Here is a 19,161-nt window from a genome sequence, read left to right as displayed (position 1 = left end):
ATTCGCAGGAAAATTTCAGAGTTTACACAGAGAGAGGACGAGCAATTTTTCGAAACATGGGAGCGATTCAATGAGCTGCTCTTGAAGTGTCCACATCATGGGTACGAGAAATGGCACCAATGCCAATACTTTTTGGAGGGATTATTGCCGAATGTGCAAGAATGACTAATGGCAACAAGTGGAGGAGAGTTAATGTCAAAAAGTGCATCAGAGATTTGGGAATTCTTCCAGCGACAAGCGGATAATTCCCAACAACGGAGTCGATCACTCAGGAATACTAGAAGAATTAAGGGAGTAAATGAGGTTCACATTGGCGAATCAAGTTCAGAAATTAAAGAAGTCAAAGCGATAATTGAAGGTCTCTCTCGACAAATAGCATCATTATCGACTACTAAATCAACAGAGCCACATGACCATGACTCTTACTCAGATCAAGCCAATGCCATAGGTGTAATGAGAAAACTATCGAATTACAACCCATACTCCAACACATATAATCCTGGATGGAGAGACCACCCCAATTTTTCATGGTCTCAAGGATTCCAACAGAATGGACAAGCAGCTCCAGCTCCACCAATGCAACAAATTTCTCAAATTCTTCAAGCCTCTCAGCCCCCATTTAGACCATACAATCAGAACCAGAACTACTCTCAACCCAGACCATGGGAGGATTCATTCCAAAATCTCAAGAATCTTACTTACTCTACGATTGAGCAACAGAACCGCACCATTGATGGACTACGAAATGAGTTAAGAGCAGGCTTCAACTCACAAGCTCAATCAGTTTCAAGCCTCGAGAAGATGGTGGGACAACTTGCTTCTTCAGTTCAGACCTTGGCAATGACTGTTGAGAAAGGTAAATTTTCAAGTCAACCAGTGCCTAATCCTAAAGGAGTACATGAAGCAAGTACCAGTTCACCACAGTAGCATGGAGAAGTCAAAGCAGTAATGACCTTGCGAAAAGGAAAAGAAGTCGACAACAAATTGGAGATGCCGGTGACAAAAGAAAATCAAATTGTACCTGTGAATGTTGAGGACTTACCACCGGAGGAAAAAGAAGAAACAAACCCACGAGAATATGTTCCTAAAACTCCATTTCCTCAGGGGTTAGCGAAAGGAAAATCCACAGGTGAGATTCTCGAAATCTTCAAACAGGTAAGTGTTAACATTCCTTTGCTTGATGCTATTAAACAAGTTCCATCTTATGCCAAGTTTCTTAAAGACCCTTGTACTAAAAAGAGAAATATGCATGTTCAAAAGAAGGCATTTTTAACAGAAAACGTTAGTTCTATACTCCAACATAAAATTCTTTTAAAATGCAAAGATCCAGGCTCCCCCACTATCTCATGTAGTATAGGGAACCACACAATTGAGAATGCTTTGTTGGATTTAGGAGCTAGTGTAAATTTATTGCCTTACTCTGTGTTTGTGAAACTTGGACTTGGAGAATTGCACCCAACTCCAGTGGTGTTACAACTTACAGATCGGTCCACGAAAATACCTCGTGGTATTGTGGAGGACGTGCTTATCCAGGTAGACAAGTTTTATTTTTCTGTTGATTTCATTGTAATTGACACTCAACCAATACAGGATTTAAGGAAGCACATCCCCATTATTCTAGGCCGACCTTTCTTGGCAACTGCGGATGCTCACATTCAATGTAGGACTGGAAATATGCAGTTGTCCTTCGGCAACATGACTATGGAGCTGAACATCTTCAACATTGCCAAACAACCTCACAGTGCAGATGATGGAATTGTTGATGTGGATTTAATTGAAGCATTAGTTGATGATACTTTTGTTTCAAACCTTAGTGATGATCATTTACAAACATGTTTAACTCACTTTGGTTTGGATTTTGATATTGACAGATCGGTCGATGAGGTCAACGCCCTGCTTGACTCAGCACCATCTATGGACACTAATAAATGGAAGTCAAGAGTTGAGCAACTAGCACCATCAGAGAAGAAACTCATCCCATCATCAGAATCACCACCGAAACTCGAGCTCAAACCATTACCCAACACTCTGGAATATGCATTTTTGGGAGAAGAAAGTACTCTGCCGGTAATCATCTCATCATCCCTAAATGACGAACAAAAAGGTAAGTTGTTGGATGTTTTAAAAGAGCACAAAGGAGCATTAGGATGGACCATAGCAGACATTAAAGGTATAAACCCAGTAGACTGCATGCATTACATTCACCTTGATGAAAATGCTAAAACTACTAGGGAGATGCAACGTCGGTTAAATCCTAATATGAAAGAAGTTGTTAGAACAGAAGTCCTTAAGCTATTAGATGCAGGTATCATTTACCTAATTTCTGATAGTTCATGGGTCAGTCCTGTGCAAGTTGTCCCCAAAAAGTCAGGAGTCACTGTAGTTACCAATGCCGATAATGAATTGATACCCACTAGAGTGACTACAGGATGGCGTGTATGCATTGATTATAGGAAGTTGAATTCTGTCACACGTAAAGACCATTTTCCTTTATCATTTATTGATCAAATGCTTGATAGATTAGCAGGCCATGAACTTTATTGCTTTCTAGATGGCTACTCAGGATATAATCAGATTCCCATAGCACCAAAAGATCAAGAGAAAACTACTTTCACTTGCCCTTTTGGCACTTTTGCATATAGGAGGATGCCATTTGGATTATGTAATGCACCTGCTACATTTCAACGATGCATGCTAAGCATTTTTTCTGATATGGTTGAACGATTTCTTGAAGTCTTTATGGATGACTTTTCTGTCTTTGGTGACTCGTTTGATCAATGTTTACATCATTTAACACTAGTTTTGTAAAGATGTATTGAGAAGAACTTGGTCTTAAATTGGGAGAAATGCCATTTTATGGTAAAATAAGATATTGTTCTCGGTCACATCATTTCGACCAAAGGTATTGAGGTTGACAAAGCCAAGGTGGATCTCATTTCTAATCTTCCTTCACCCAAAACAGTCAGAGAAGTAAGATCTTTCCTTGGGCATATTGGTTTTTATAGACGTTTCATTAAAGATTTTAGCAAAGTTTCTAGACCCTTATGCAATCTACTTGCTAAGGATGTACCTTTTATCTTTAGTGATTCATGTCTTATGGCGTTTGAAAAATTAAAACAGTTGTTGACATCATCACCCATCATTCAGGCCCCAAACTGGAGCTTACCATTTGAGCTACTATGTGATGCATCTGATTATGCAGTAGGAGCAGTATTAGGACAAAGAGTTGATCGAATTCCCCACGTTATTTACTATGCTAGTATGACATTAAATGATGCACATTTGAACTATTCAACTACTGAAAAAGAAATGCTAGCAATAGTGTTTGCATTGGAAAAATTTTGATCATATCTCATTGGTTGTAAAATAATCGTGTTCACAGATCATGCTGCTCTTAAATATCTTCTCACAAATAAAGATGCAAAAGCTAGACTAATTCGTTGGGTGTTACTTTTGCAGGAATTTGACTTGGAATTCAAATATAAGAAAGGGACAGAAAATGTTGTGGCGGACCACCTCTCTCGTCTCTATTTTGACACAATTACAGAGACATTAATATTGAATGAGTCATTTCCAGATGAACAATTAATGAGTGTGGAAGTATTACCTTGGTATGCTGATATAGTTAATTATCTTGTTACAGGTAAACTTCCAGAGCATTGGACCAAGCAAGACAAGGCTAAATTCTTTGCAGAGATAAAGAATTTCTTTTGGGTGACCCGTATTTGTTCAAGTATTGTGCGGATCAAATTGTTAGACGATGTGTCCCAGAAAGTGAAATTCAGAATATCCTTTCATTCTGTCATGAACAAGCTTGTGGAGACCATTTCAGTGCTAAGAAAACAGCGACTAAAGTTTTACAATGTGGTTTCTATTGGCCACTATATTTCGAGACGCTTACACTTTCTGTTCTTCATGTGATAGGTGTCAACGAATGGGGAGCATTACACGAAGGAACATGATGCCATTAAATCCAATTTTAGTGGTTGAAATTTTTGACGTATGGGGTATCGACTTCATGGGACCCTTTCCCCCGTCTTTTGGCCATCAATACATATTGGTTGCTGTTGACTACGTATCGAAATGGGTAGAAGCAATTCCATGTAGGACCAATGATCACAAGGTGGTGATAGCATTTTTGAAAAGCAACATTGTTTCACGCTTTGAATTCCCTCGAGCAATAATCAGTGATGGTGGTGCCCACTTTTGTAACAAAGCATTCAAAGCTCTTTTGACAAAGTATTCAATCACACACAAAGTGGCGACTCCGTATCATCCGCAAACCAGTGGCCCAGTTGAAATATCCAATCGAGAAATAAAGCACATATTAGAAAAGACGGTGAGGCCAGACAGAAAAGATTGGTCATTAAGACTTGATGATGCCTTATGGGCATATAGAACGGCTTTCAAGACCCCGATTGGGATGTCACCCTACAGGCTAGCGTATGGAAAGGCTAGCGTATGGAACTCGAGCATCGTGCTAATTGGGCCATCAAGAAATTCAATTTTGACATGCAGCAAGCCAGCTCAGTAAGAAGATTACAGCTGGCAGAACTTGAAGAAATTCGCAATGATGCATACGAAAATGCCAAGATTTACAAGCAACGAATGAAAGTCTTCCATGATAAGCAAATTATGAGAAAATCATTAACTCCAGGTCAGAAAGTGCTTTTATTCAATTCTCGCTTGCACCTATTCTCAGGTAAGTTACGCTCTCGTTGGTCTGGTCCATTTATTGTTCATACTGTTTTTCCACATGGGGCAATTGAAATTAAGGACCCAAAGAATGGTGTCACGTTTAAAGTTAATGGTCAAAGATTAAAGCCATATCTAGAGTACCAACCATATGAAGAAGACACCGAAATAAATTTGAGTGACCCACCAAATTTGAATTGATTTTTTTTTTCTTTTCGTTGATTTGATTTTTCTTTCTTTCTTTCTTTTTATTATTATTCTTTTGCTAATTGAAATTGTTTTTGCATAAGTGTGTTTATTTTACCATTAAGTTTTCTCTTATCATTTTTAATCATGAGTCTCATACCTAGACCATTCCTCCTGAACATTCTTAAACCACTTCAACGTGTCAAAACTCATCTCAAAAGGCAGATTCAATTTTGTAAAACACAACGCATTTGGGCTCTACAACCACCAGAGTTAGTAGCCTATGTTGAGGGTTTAGAACGCCAACTCAGAGACATTGAAAGAAGTGTTTACGACATCCAGTTGGAGCTTGAGGTAAATTCAATAAGATGACGATTTTAATTGTGTGTTTTAATTTGTTTTTCTATTTGTGTGCTTTAGTTTGTTACTCCGGTGAAGTGGCGGATAACGGTACTCCATAACAATCAAATCGGTTACTTCAGTTTCCCATAATAACTGATATTCTGAGGCGAAGGTATGGACAGAAACGAGATTCTAGCGAAGCTTCACAAGCGATTCCCTTCATTTCCTCAGAATGCCCTCCTTACGATCTATAAAGCTCGGTCCGAACGTATGCGATTACTCATGAGGAATAACATAACTACTGACATCCGTTGGTTAATCGAGGCTAAAGTACGATCGGCAGGTGAGTTACCTCCAAAATTTATTGCATACATGCTTGGTTGTGGTAAAGGAAATTATGCAAGAAAACGACGAGCTCGAAGAATTTCTGTTGCTTGTCATAAGTGTGCTAGAATGAGTTGCAATAAAAACCCATGTTCTTTAGGAATGGTGTCTGATAACAGGGAAGATAAGATTCAATTCATTAGGGATGGCTTGAATAAGGAGTCATTGGATGATATCCTTTTGTCTCTTGAAACGCATCCCAGTGGATATGTGTAAGGAGCGATTCTCCAGTTATGGCCATTATTTCAGAAAGAGCATGCACGATATAGTCTCGGGAATCTGACTATAAACGACCCTGTTTGCCAGTTTATAAGAAAACTGGATAGGAAGCCTATCCTCGACCCATAGAGGACGTTCAAGCCGTTTCTGGACATAAAACCAGAGGAAGATGTGAGCCACAGTCGCAACTACCTGTAAATATCCTTTTACTTTATTGTTATTTTATTTCACTATTGTCTTATTGTTTGCATTATTGTCTTTAATAATTTTATTTTACTGTTTTCTTTTTGACTTGCGAGCGACGTGCTTTACGCGTTATTTGACACTGACATATTACCTTATACACAACCATGACCCACTATCACCAAGACTCTTAAATGTGATTTCTTTTTTGTCAAGCACTCACAAATTATTTTTGAGAAGTATCACAATGTCAGCTACTCCCAATAGACAATTCAAGAACATTTGTGTGCTTTCTGGATTTACATATGGCAAACATAAAGAGTTCGTTGAGGCAGCCATAGATCTTGGTCGAAGCATAGCAGCGAGAAAATTACACTTAGTGTATGGAGGAGGTAATCGAGGGTTATCAAAAATGGTCTCAGAAGCAGCTTTTATCAGAGGAAGTCAAGTGTTAGGCATCATCCCAAGAGTTTTAAAACCATTGGGTAGTTCGTCTGACTCATGAACTGGAGAAGAGTTAGTCGTCTCAGGTATGCAAGAAAGAATAACTGAAATGCTTAATCATGCTGATGCTTTTATTTTCCTTCCAGGAGATCTTGCAACAGTAGAGGCACTTATCACGCTAGCATCTTGGGCCCATCTGCACATCCATCAAAAACCCATCGGTTTGTTAAATGTCAATAACTTTTATGATGGCTTTATCGCATTTCTTAACCATGCAATAAAAAACTATTTCATTCCCGCTAATGTGAAAAAACTCTTTATTTGTGCTTACACTGCTAATGAGCTACTTGATCAGTTACAAGCTTATAGACCGGAGCCAGACCCCTGGACCTTTGTGTTGGAGCGTCCAAATAATAATGGTAACAGTAGCAGTAGTAAGAAGTACAAATTAGATTTAACTCTCCGCCTGTAAATATTTTCTTCTGTGTTGCACCACCCAGGTGATGTCTTCTAAACTCTACTTCTTTCATTTCAAATATTGAGGACAATGTTTCGTTCTGGTTGGGGGGAGGGAATAGTCGACAATTGTGGAATTTTGGTTAAGTTTTTACTAATTTTTTGTTGTAGAAACTAACTGTTGCTAACTTTTTGTGTTGAAGATGGCTGAATATGGAGTGTAGTGACTCTAGAAACGCATCTTCATCGTTTAAAAAAAAATTTAAAAAAAACTTTAAAAAAAAAATTCAAACATTTTCTTTTTCTTTATTATGTGTTTATGTTTATTTTTCTTCTTTTTAATTTCTCCTCTATAAATATACATTTTCCAACTTTTGAGTCGAAGATGGCTGAATATGGAGTGTAGTTCCTCTAGAAACGCATCTTCTTTAAAAAAAAATAAAAAATCATTTTCGTTTTCTATCATTTTACGTGTAACTTTTCTAATTAGTTTTTATGTATCATTTTCACATTTCTGCATGCATATTTTCCTTTCATGTTTAGAATAGGTTGGGGGTAGAATGTTGTTTAAAAAAAAAAATGTGTGATTTGTTTTAACATTGAGTGACATGATTAATTTTAAATTTTAGTATTTGTATTATCTTTGGTCTTAAGTGATGTTACATTATGTTTGCTACTCTACATGTTGATGTCGGAGACATATATGTAGAGCTGGCAAAATTTGACACGACCCGATTACCCGACACGAACACAACATAAATAAATGGGTATGGGTCGTCAAATTTAACACGATTATTAAATGGGTCGGGTTCGGGTCAACACGATTTTTTTCCGTGTCGGGTTAGGGTTAAAATTCTTGACCCATTTACCCGATCAATGACTCGATTATATTTTCTATTTAAAAATAATTTACATATTCTTATAATTACAACTCAAATATTAGAGATGATTTTCTTTTTTTTATTCTTTAAAAGGGTGAATATAAACACAGTGTTTTATTTATAAAATTTTACATACATTTAGAGTTTCAATAGTGTAAATGTGTAAAAATTGATAGACATGTATATTTTATAATATTGATATATAATATTATATATATATATAATTAAAACCTCAATAGTGTAAATGTGTAATATATTGGTAGATATGTATATTTTATAATATAAATAAATTATGTATGTATGTATGTATGATAATGTGTAAATATTTGATGTAACTTTTGTTCAATATATAGATATTAAACGGGTTATTGGGTAACCCGATTATTTTCCGTGTCGGGTTTGGGTCTCAATATTTTGACACGATTATTAAATGGGTCGGGTTTGGGTCGACCTAAATTTAACACGACACGAACACGACCCGATGACCCATTTTGCCAGCTCTACATATATGAGTTGCTTGAAGGAATGAACATGTCATAATAAGTACCAAGTGAGTTTTTGAGCCTATCATTTTTCTTGGAGAGTAACCCTTTTGCCCATTCTTTATACAGCTTAACAGTTTATTATTGTATACACGATTTCTAGATTTCTTTTGAGTTAACCCTTAATAAAAAAAAAAGTGTGTTGCTACATTTGGAGGCCCATCTAACTAGTAGATATGGAAGGTTATTTAGAGCCCTAAAAGACGATGGAAATGCCATCTTTGATCCGTTTGAGCTTTTCTAGCCATCCCTTTTATTAAATATCCATAGTTAACCCTTTTGAGCCTTTAAAAAAAAATATTTTCTTTGTCAACTTATCATATTGACCCACTCCGATTTGGAGTATTACCCGATAACTTATAAGTTCCATCACCTATTTATGTTTGAGAAAATGTAAATAATTATGTTGTTTAGTGAAGTTATAGCAAAAAAAAAAAAAACAACAAAACAAAAGTTGTTGTTTCAAAAGAATAAAAATAACAATAATAGGTGAAATCCACCTTGCAACTTCCAAAAAAAAAAAAAAATTCTCTGCATTTTTCTCAAACATACACTTTGTTTTCCTTATTTCCTTTATTTGTTAACCATGTCCCTAGCCTACGTTACATCCTAATAAAAGTCCTTCCTGATTTTAGGGAACTATAATCTGAAGTAGAAGCTAATTATATGGGCTAAAAAGATGTAGTGGTGCATATAAAAAAAATAAATAAATAAATTGGGTTGACTAACAGTTTTTATTTGACTTGAGATCGTATTATTTTTAAGCTGAGGGCATATTTATTTCATCTTGGTGAGAGCATGTGATATCACTTCTTCATTATTTTCTCTCAATTATCATTCATTGGCGTGACTATTTTTATTGGGTTTAATTTATTTGTGAGAGTGTCACTACTTCCAGTGAGATTTTGGGGTTTGACATGTCATTCTTGAAAGTAGCTATAACAAAGTCTACTAGGCTGATTCATGTGGATGGTTGATGTGGGTGTGATGTTACTTTAGACTGGAGATAATGCTTATACTTTTATTTGATTGCTATCATTAATCTGATTGAATAAACACGAGTGTTTCTAAATTTTTTTTTTTAAAAATCATTTTGAATTTGAATTTTATTTTCGCTTCATTTGCTAGGGACTAGCAATAAGCTGGTTGGGGGGTGTGTTGAGTGTTAGAAAATGCATATTTATAAAGGAGAAAACCATCATTTTACATTTCAAGTCTTACTAACAACTCTTACTTTTATGTATTTAACCTTCTTGTGATTTAATTACATGTGTTTTATTTTAATTAAGTATTTTATGTATTTTAGGGGCATCATAGTCATTTCACAATAAATGAGAAATCATATGGCAAAACAGACATCACTTTTGAACTCAGGACGGTCGAAAACCTTAGGAGGAGCATAAAAGGAAAAATGGCACTGTTCACTTGTACGGTACTATTCACGTGTACGGTACTGTATACGTTACTGTTCACGACACTGTTCACATAGACGGATGATGGCGTGGCATTGACCGATGATGTGGCATTGACTGATGAGGTGTCACGATCCTGTTGGACTAAAATTCTTATGTACTGTTGATGGTGACGTGGCAGCATATCAGTAGACGAAAAATCTCGCGTACGGTGCATGCATTACACAGGATTATTTTCAACCAAACCGTGTTACTGTTCATCCGAGTCAAACCGTGTTACTGTTCATCCGCGTGGTCAAACCGTGGACTCTTGACTGATGACGTGGCGCAATCCTGAGCTTCCAAACTGTTTTTAATCCGATGGCAATGATTTACTCCATGTATCTATAAAAAGGGGGCCTCTCCCCCCTAATTTGATATCTCTGAATCCATTTTTGGGATCCATTTTCTGTAATTCCTTCTCCATCTTGTATTTTCTTCGTATTTTAATAAATTCCCATTTTGCCCCTAGTTCAATTATGAGTGGCTAATTTTCTTTCAAGCTTGGGTTGAAGGTGAAGTCTCAACATGTGTCATGGGTTTTATTTGGTAAATTTATTTTCTCTTCCCCTCTAGTTTTTGTGGATGTTTTGACTTCTCGTCAACAAATAATACTAATCTTGTCTAGTACCGCCTTGGTTTCACCGGCCCTCTAGTACAAGGTTATTATTATTTGGCACGATAAGCCCTTAGCACCATATTGATTAGAGCGTGGTTCATGAGGTGTGGATTCCCCCCTCATGATTTAATTGGCATTAATAAGGATTATTTAGCCCATGATGCATGTTGATACAGATCCAGATACCAAGTACGTCATTTTAATAGAATTCTCTTCAATTTATTCTCGTCATTTCAATACCAATTTTAGAATTTATTCTCGCCATTTTAATTTAAGTTTTAGCATATTCCAAATCATTTCCACCATAAATCCAACTACCCATTTACAAAATTAATTCTATATATAATTAAAATCCACCTCCTCGTGGGATCGACACTCGTCACCATTAGTCTATACTACAATAGATTCGTGCGCTTGTGAGTACATTAAAATTTGCACAACAAGTTTTTGTCGCCGTTGCCGGGGAGGTAAGTAATTTTAATTCATAGAATTAATTTTTTGAATAATTTCTTTTATTTGTTTTCTTGTATTTTTTTTAATTAAAAAAAAGAAAAAAAAAGTGAATCTACATATAAAGGTTAGTATTTCTTTTCTTTTTCTCTTCTTTAACATTTTGTAATTTTTATTTTATTTTATTAATTTAATTTTTAGTTAATTTATTTCACGTATTTATTTTTGTGTATTTTTATAGAAAGGTTGTAATAGCGCAATAAGGTTAGTATCGTAATTTCTCCCTCTTCTTTATTTTTATTTGTTTTGTTCCCATCTTTATTTTTATTTTATTTGTCTTGCATGCATGGTCGTAGGTTATTATTACCTAATCTTGAACCTATAGACCTTGAACTTGAGAAAACACTTCGCACACAAAAGCACATTAAAAATAAATTTGAAATGGATTTACAAGCACCACAAGAGAGGCCATTTAAGGACTATTTTAGTCCCTTAACTAATTTAAGCACATCATGCATAAGATACCCAAATGTAGCTGCTAGGAGTTTCGAATTAAAACCTAGTGTGCTAAATTGTCTCCCCACATTTTATGGCCTAGAAAATGAGGATCCATATAATCATCTGAATGATTTTCATGCCATTTGTCAAACTTTTAAATATGAAAATTTTTCAGACGATGATGTTAAACTTAGACTATTCCCATTTTCTTTAAAGGATAGAGCTCGTTCATGGCTTAATACATTGCCTGCTAATAGCATTGCATCATGGGAACAAATGGTTACAAAATTTTTGAATAAATATTTCCCAGTGCATAAAACCAATGCTATTCGCAGGGAAATCTCAGAGTTTACCCAGAGAGAGGACGAGCAATTTTTCGAAACATGGGAGCGATTCAATGGGCTACTCTTGAAGTGTCCACATCATGGGTACGAGAAATGGCACCAATGCCAATACTTTTTGGAGGGATTATTGCCGAATGTGCAAGAATGGCTAATGGCAACAAGTGGAGGAGAGCTAATGTCAAAAAGTGCATCAGAGATTTGGTAATTCTTCCAGCGACAAGCGGATAATTCCCAACAACGGAGTCGATCACTCAGGAATACTAGAAGAATTAAGGGAGTAAATGAGGTTCACATTGGCGAATCAAGTTCAAAAATTAAAGAAGTCAAAGCGATAATTGAAGGTCTCTCTCGACAAATAGCATCATTATCGACTGCTAAATCAACAGAGCCACATGACCATGACTCATACTCAGATCAAGCCAATGCCATAGGTGTAATGAGAAAACCATCGAATTACAACCCATACTCCAACACATATAACCCTGGATGGAGAGACCACCCCAATTTTTCATGGTCTCAAGGATTCCAACAGAATGGACCAACAGCTCCAGCTCCACCAATTCCACAAAATCTTCAAGCCTCTCAGCCACCATTTAGACCATACAATCAGAACTAGAACCACTCTCAACCTAGACCATGGGAGGATGCATTCCAGAATTTCAGGAATGTTACTCACTCCACGATTGAGCAACAGAACCGCACCATTGATGGACTACGAAATGAGTTAAGAGCAGGCTTCAACTCACAAGCTCAATCTGTTTCAAGCCTAAAAAAGATGGTGGGACAACTTGCTTCTTCAGTTCAGACATTGGCAATGACTGTTGAGAAAGGCAAATTTTCAAGTCAACCAGTGCCTAATCCTAAAGGAGTACATGAAGCAAGTACCAGTTCACCACAGCAGCATGGAGAGGTCAAAGCAGTCATGACCTTGAGAAAAGGAAAAGAAGTCGACAACAAAGTGGAGATGCCGGTGACAAAAGAAAATCAAATTGTACCTGTGAATGTTGAGGACTCACCACCGGAGGAAAAAGAAGAAACCAACCCACGAGAATATGTTCCTAAAGCTCCATTTCCTCAGAGGTTAGCGAAAGGAAAGAAGGGAAAATCCACAGGTGAGATTCTTGAAATCTTCAAACAGGTAAGTGTTAACATCCCTTTGCTAGATGCTATTAAACAAGTTCCATCTTATGCCAAGTTTCTTAAAGACCTTTGTACTAAAAAGAGAAATATGCATGTTCAAAAGAAGGCATTTTTAACAGAAAACGTTAGTTCTATACTCCAACATAAAATTCCTTTAAAATGCAAAGACCCAGGCTCCTCCACTATCTCATGTAGTATAGGGAACCACACAATTGAGAATGCTTTGTTGGATTTAGGAGCTAGTGTAAATCTTTTGCCTTACTCTGTATTCGTGAAACTTGGACTTGGAGAATTACACCCAACTCTAGTGGTGTTACAACTCGCAGATCGGTCCACGAAAATACCTCGTGGTATTGTGGAGGACGTGCTTATCCAGGTAGACAAGTTTTATTTTCCTGTTGATTTCATTGTAATTGACACTCAACCAATACAGGATTCAAGGAAGCACATCCCCATTATTCTAGGCCGACTTTTCTTGGCAACTGCGGATGCTCACATTCAATGCAGAACTGGAAATATGCAGTTGTCTTTCGGCAACATGACTATGGAGCTGAACATCTTCAACATTGCCAAACAACCTCACAGTGCAGATGATGGAATTGTTGATGTGGATTTAATTGAAGCATTAGTTGATGATACTTTTGTTTCAAACCTTAGTGATCCTTTACAAACATGTTTAACTCACTTTGGTTTGGATTTTGATATTGACAGATCGGTCGATGAGGTCAACGCCCTGCTTGACTCAGCACCATCTATGGACACTAATAAATGGAAGTCAAGAGTTGAGCAACTAGCACCATCAGAGAAGAAACTCATCCCATCATCAGAATCACCACCGAAACTCGAGCTCAAACCATTACCCAATACTTTAGAATATGCATTTTTGGGAGAAGAAAGTTCTCTGCCGATAATCATCTCATCATCCCTCAATGACAAACAAAAAGGTAAGTTGTTGGATGTTTTAAAAGAGCACAAAGGAGCATTAGGATGGACCATAGCAGACATAAAAGGTATAAACCCAGTAGACTGCATGCATTACATTCACCTTGATGAAAATGCTAAAACTACTAGGGAGATGCAACGTCGGTTAAATCCTAACATGAAAGAAGTTGTTAGAACAGAAGTCCTGAAGCTATTAGACGGAGGTATCATTTACCCCATTTCTGATAGTTCATGGGTCAGTCCTGTACAAGTTGTCCCCAAAAAGTCAAGAGTCACAGTAGTTACCAATGCTGATAATGAATTGATACCCACTAGAGTAACTACAGGATGGCGTGTATGCATTGATTATAGAAAGTTGAATTCTGTCACACGTAAAGACCATTTTCCTTTACCATTTATTGATCAAATGCTTGATAGATTAGCAGGCCATGAATTTTATTGCTTTCTAGATGGCTATTCAAGATATAATCAGATTCCCATAGCACCAAAAGATCAAGAGAAAACTACTTTCACTTGCCCTTTTGGCACATTTGCATATAGGAGAATGCCATTTGGATTATGTAATGCACCTGCTACATTTCAACGATGCATGTTAAGCATTTTTTCTGATATGGTTGAACGATTCCTTGAAGTCTTTATGGATGACTTTTCTGTCTTTGGTGACTCGTTTGATCAATGTTTACATCATCTAACACTAGTTCTGCAGAGATGTATCGAGAAGAACTTGATCTTAAATTGGGAGAAATGTCATTTTATGGTAAAATAAGGTATTGTTCTCGGTCACATCATTTCGAGCAAAGGTATTGAGGTTGACAAAGCCAAGGTGGATCTCATTTCTAATCTTCTTTCACCTAAAACAGTCAGAGAAGTAAGATCTTTCTAAGGATGTACCTTTTATCCACCTTGTAACTTCCAAAAATAAAAAAAATCTCTGCATTTTTCTCAAACATACACTTTGTTTTCCTTATTTCCCTTCTTTGTTAACCATGTCCCTAGCCTACGTTACGTCCTAATAAAAGTCCTTCTTGATTTTAGGGAACTATAGTTTGAAGTAGAAGCTAGTTATATGGGCTAAAAAGATGTAGTGATGCATAATTAAAAAAAAAAGATAAATAAAGTGGGTTGACTTACATTTTATTTGACTTGAGATCGTATTATTTCTAAGCTGAGGGCATATTTATTTCATCTTGGTGAGAGCATGTGATATCACTTCTTTATTATTTTCTCTCTCAATTATCATTCATTGGAGTGACTATTTTTATTGGGTTTAATTTATTTGTGAGAGTGTCACTACTTCCAGTGAGATTTTGGGGTTTGACATGTCATTCTTGAAAGTAGCTATAACAAAGTCTACTGGGCTAATTCATGTGGATGGTTGATGTGAGTGTGATGTTGCTTTAGACTGGAGATAATGCTTATACTTTTATTTGATTGCTATCATTAATCTGATTGAATAAACACGAGTGTTTCTAAAAAAAAAAAAAATCATTTTGAATTTGAATTTTGTTTTCGCTTTATTTGCTAGGGACTAGCAATAAGCTGGTTGGGGGGTGTGTTGAGTGTTAGAAAATGCATATTTATAAAGGAGAAAACCGTCATTTTACATTTCAAGTCTTACTAACAACCCTTACTTTTATGTATTTAACCTTCTTGTGATTTAATTACATGTGTTTTATTTTAATTAAGTATTTTATGTATTTTAGGGGCATTATAGTCATTTCACAATAAAGGAGAAATCAGACGGCAAAACGGACATCACTTTTGAACTCAGGACGGTCAAAAACTTTAGGAGGAGCATAAAAGGAAAAATGACACTATTCACATGTACGGTACTGTATACGTTACTGTTCACGACACTGTTCACATAGACGGATGATGACGTGGCATTGACCGATGATGTGGCATTGACTGATGAGGTGTCACGATCCTGTTGGACTAAAATTCTTATGTACTGTTGATGGTAGCATATCAGTTGACGAAAAATCTCGCGTACGGTGCATGCATTACACAGGATTATTTTCAACCAAACTGCGTTACTGTTCATCCGAGTCAAACCGTGTTACTGTTCATCCGCGTGGTCAAACCGTGGACTGTTGACTGATGACGTGGCGCAATCCTGAGCGTCCAAACTGTTTTTAATCCGATGGCCATGATTTACTCCATGTATCTATAAAAAGGGGGCCTCTCCCCCCTAATTTGATATCTCTGAATCCATTTTTGGGATCCATTTTCTGTAATTCCTTCTCCATCTTGTATTTTCTTCGTATTTTAATAAATTCCCATTTTGCCCCTAGTTCAATTATGAGTGGCTAATTTTCTTTCAAGCTTGGGCTGAAGGTGAAGTCTCAACATGTGTCATGGGCTTTATTTGGTAAATTTATTTTCTCTTCCCCTCTAGTTTTTGTAGATGTTTTGACTTCTCGTCGACAAATAATACTAATCTTGTCTAGTACCGCCTTGGTTTCACCGGCCCTCTAGTACAAGGTTATTATTATTTGGCACGATAAGCCCTTAGCACCATATTGATTAGAGCGTGGTTCATGAGGTGTGGATTCCCCCCTCATGATTTAATTGGCATTAATAAGGATTATTTAGCCCATGATGCATGTTGATACGGATTCAGATACCCAAGTACGTCATTTTAATAGAATTCTCTTCAATTTATTCTCGTCATTTCAATACCAATTTTAGAATTTATTCTCGCCATTTTAATTTAAGTTTTAGCATATTCCAAATCATTTCCACCATAAATCCAACTACCCATTTACAAAATTAATTCTATATATAATTAAAATCCACCTCCTTGTGGGATCGACACTCGTCACCATTAGTCTATACTACAATAGATTCGTGCGCTTGCGAGTACATTAAAATTTGCACAACACCCATGATGCATGTTGATACGGATCCAGATACCCAAGTACGTCATTTCAATAGATTTCGCTTCAACTTATTCTCGCCATTGCAATTCCAATTTTAGAATTTATTATCGCAATTTCAATTCCAATTTTAGGATAATTTAAATCACTTCCACCACAATTCCAACCACCCATTTTGCAAAATTAATTCTATACACAATTAAAATCCTCCTCCTCGTGGGATCGACACTCATCACCATTGATCTACACTACAATAGATTCGTGCGCTTGCGAGTACATTAAAATTTGCACAACAGATGTCCCCCCAAATAACCTCCTCAACCGGTAATAGCGGCAACAAAGGATCTTTTGATTCGGAAGATACCTTGAGTAAGGACCAGGGAGATGATTCTGGTGAAATGTCCTCACCAGGAACATCTCGACCAGATAGGAAGAGCAAAATAAGAGGTAGGGCTCTATCGGAGCATTACGCTATTGACTTCATCACGTGCACGACTACCGTAGATGAGCTCGATAACCTCCGGGCTAGGTATGATATTCCTGATGATATACCCCTTAGGATCCTAAGAAAAAAAAGATACTCTTAGCCGGCCTCCTAGGGGATACGTTACTTTGTTTCTGGAAAGTTTTAAGCTTGGGATGAGGTGCCCCCTACAACCCAATTTTGCCCGAATACTTAACGGGTTGAATTTAGCTCCTGGTCAACTGAACCCCAACGGGTGGAGAATACTTTCTGGTCTGTTCATATTGTGGGACATATATTGCCAAAGCAAGCCCACAGTTGATGAGGTGAAGCGCCTGTACCAGCTAAAGAGCAGCCCCAAAGACGTTGGCTGGTATTACTTCCAATCAAGTACCAAGACCAGGAAACCCATAACTGACATTCCAACTGGTGGTGGTGGTGGAAATTGGAAGAAAAAATTCATTTTTACTGGGGGTCCCTGGGGTCAAGTTGTACAAGTTGACGGGAAGGATTATCGCGTCCCACCCCGTTTCGTGGTCCTAGGTTGCATGCTCACTTTAGATGTCTTATCTCCATAGTTGTTTTCATTTTACTGATTTACCTCTAACCCAATAACTGCTCGAATTGCAAGTTCATGGGGTGTGCACTACCAGCTTAAACTTGAGCCACTCAGGCGGGTCGAGGCTGTGTTGGTCCATTCCTGTTCTGGCCGAGAGTTGCTAACTACTTACAACTTGTTCGAATCTTGTTTGGTGTCCACTGACCTTAAGATGGAGGATGTTGTGATCAGGGTTCTGAATCGGAAACGTCCTCGACCTCATGCTGCTAAGCGGGACCAGAATAAGGATGTTCCCGCTGCAAAGCGGGTGAATATTGCGGAGTAGGTCCCCCCTGAGCACTCTACCACCACCTCCTCCTACCAAAGCCGGAGAAGCTAGTGGAGCAGCCACTGACCCCGCTTCTTCTTCTCCACCAACTGGGTCGAAACCTCATTTGCCCGACAATTGAGTAGAGCATCTGGTCCCCTATATCAATGAGTTTTCTAGGCTCGTGAGCAAGAAGGACTTGGAGGACTTTGATGGCAGTACTCTGGGCGAGCTGGTGGGGGCTATGCAGTATAATGCTTTTCACCTCGGCTGCATGGCCACCTACTATAAGGCTAAGGTCGGCCGCTATGACCGAAAGATGAGAGAGGACATTCAATCAGCCAAGACCAAAGCTAATGCTGCCGAGAAGAAAGCAGGAGACCTGAACCTCGAGAATCTGAAGTTGATAGAGCGAGAATCTCTCGCTCAGGCGAAGGCCATTACTCTCGAGAAAGAGCTGACTAAGGTCAAGGGGGATTTGCAAAGGCAGAAGGTTTTGTACGAGGTTCAGCTCGAATCTCTCAAGGATTCCTATCAGGTTCAAGTCGAGAACCTAGAGAAAGAAGCTGACAACCAATATGACCAGGGGCTTCGGCATTCTTATCGCTGCATCGTGGCCATCCTTGGGAAGTAGCATCCTGATCTGAAGACGGACGAGCTTGCTGCTGGTGTTGCCCAATATATGGATGAAGAGGCAGCCAAAGAAGATGTTGAAAAGTTGGAGCCAAGTGCCACCGAGGAGGGAACCTTTCCTCCTCGTGCAGTCCTTGCTGATGTTGCCGAGGCAAGTACCCCCCCTGGGGCAACTGGTGAAACCCCCCTGCTCCTGAAGTAGAGCAGCCAGTAGAAGCAACCCAGCTTACTGACCCATTGTCCTCTTGAATGTACCTTGTGTTGTAGTTGTTTTTTTGAAACATTATGTGTTAAGACTAACAGTTTTTTATGTTATTGGTAGATTAATAAGAATGTTCTTATTTGCTTTCTTTGCCTCGAGCTCTTGGCAAATTATTTTATTTTTTGTTCGCTTATATTATGGTCGAGCAGGTGCTGAAAAGTTTGACTTCCCGTTGCCCTACGTTTGAGAGTCTGCTCGTCTTCGCTTGGTCGAACAGATCCCGGTATGTTTGGCTTCTGGTCTCGCCATAAAACATGTTTTGAGACTTAGCCTTTGCATGCC

At 37.8% G+C, this 19,161-nt stretch overlaps 1 protein-coding gene and 2 non-coding genes across 3 annotated transcripts; 1 reads left to right on the top strand and 2 right to left on the bottom strand.

Annotated features, from left to right (window-relative positions):
* On the bottom strand, positions 1-104 carry LOC112101252. The gene has a single exon (XR_002907379.1). It is a non-coding gene; the product is annotated as a small nucleolar RNA R71 (small nucleolar RNA).
* An 11,573-nt stretch (positions 105-11,677) lies between these two features.
* LOC112101300 lies at positions 11,678-11,781 on the bottom strand. Its single transcript, XR_002907427.1, has one exon. It is a non-coding gene; the product is annotated as a small nucleolar RNA R71 (small nucleolar RNA).
* Positions 11,782-16,951: 5,170 nt separating this feature from the next.
* LOC112101016 lies at positions 16,952-18,819 on the top strand. The gene is made up of 5 exons (XM_024190911.1): positions 16,952-17,184; positions 17,426-17,654; positions 17,772-17,998; positions 18,165-18,522; positions 18,619-18,819. The coding sequence occupies exons 1-5, from the start codon at positions 16,952-16,954 to the stop codon at positions 18,817-18,819; spliced, it is 1,248 nt and encodes a 415-aa protein (XP_024046679.1).
* Positions 18,820-19,161: the final 342 nt, after the last annotated feature.

The sequence above is a fragment of the Citrus clementina genome, unplaced genomic scaffold, assembly GCF_000493195.1.
Source record: "Citrus clementina cultivar Clemenules unplaced genomic scaffold, Citrus_clementina_v1.0 scaffold_2, whole genome shotgun sequence".
In the NCBI taxonomy this organism is placed as follows: domain Eukaryota; kingdom Viridiplantae; phylum Streptophyta; class Magnoliopsida; order Sapindales; family Rutaceae; genus Citrus; species Citrus x clementina.
This window is presented reverse-complemented; position numbering and strand designations above follow the sequence as displayed.

What these genes read in the sequence shown, in the direction of transcription:
- LOC112101016 (XM_024190911.1), top strand. Translation starts at nt 16,952, where the DNA reads ATGTCCCCCCAAATAACCTCCTCAACCGGTAATAGCGGCAACAAAGGA. An exon ending in GCGTCCCACCCCGTTTCGTG is followed by an intron (nt 17,655 to 17,771) that starts GTCCTAGGTTGC and finishes GTGCACTACCAG; the next exon opens with CTTAAACTTGAGCCACTCAG. An exon ending in AAGCGGGTGAATATTGCGGA is followed by an intron (nt 17,999 to 18,164) that starts GTAGGTCCCCCC and finishes TGAGTTTTCTAG; the next exon opens with GCTCGTGAGCAAGAAGGACT.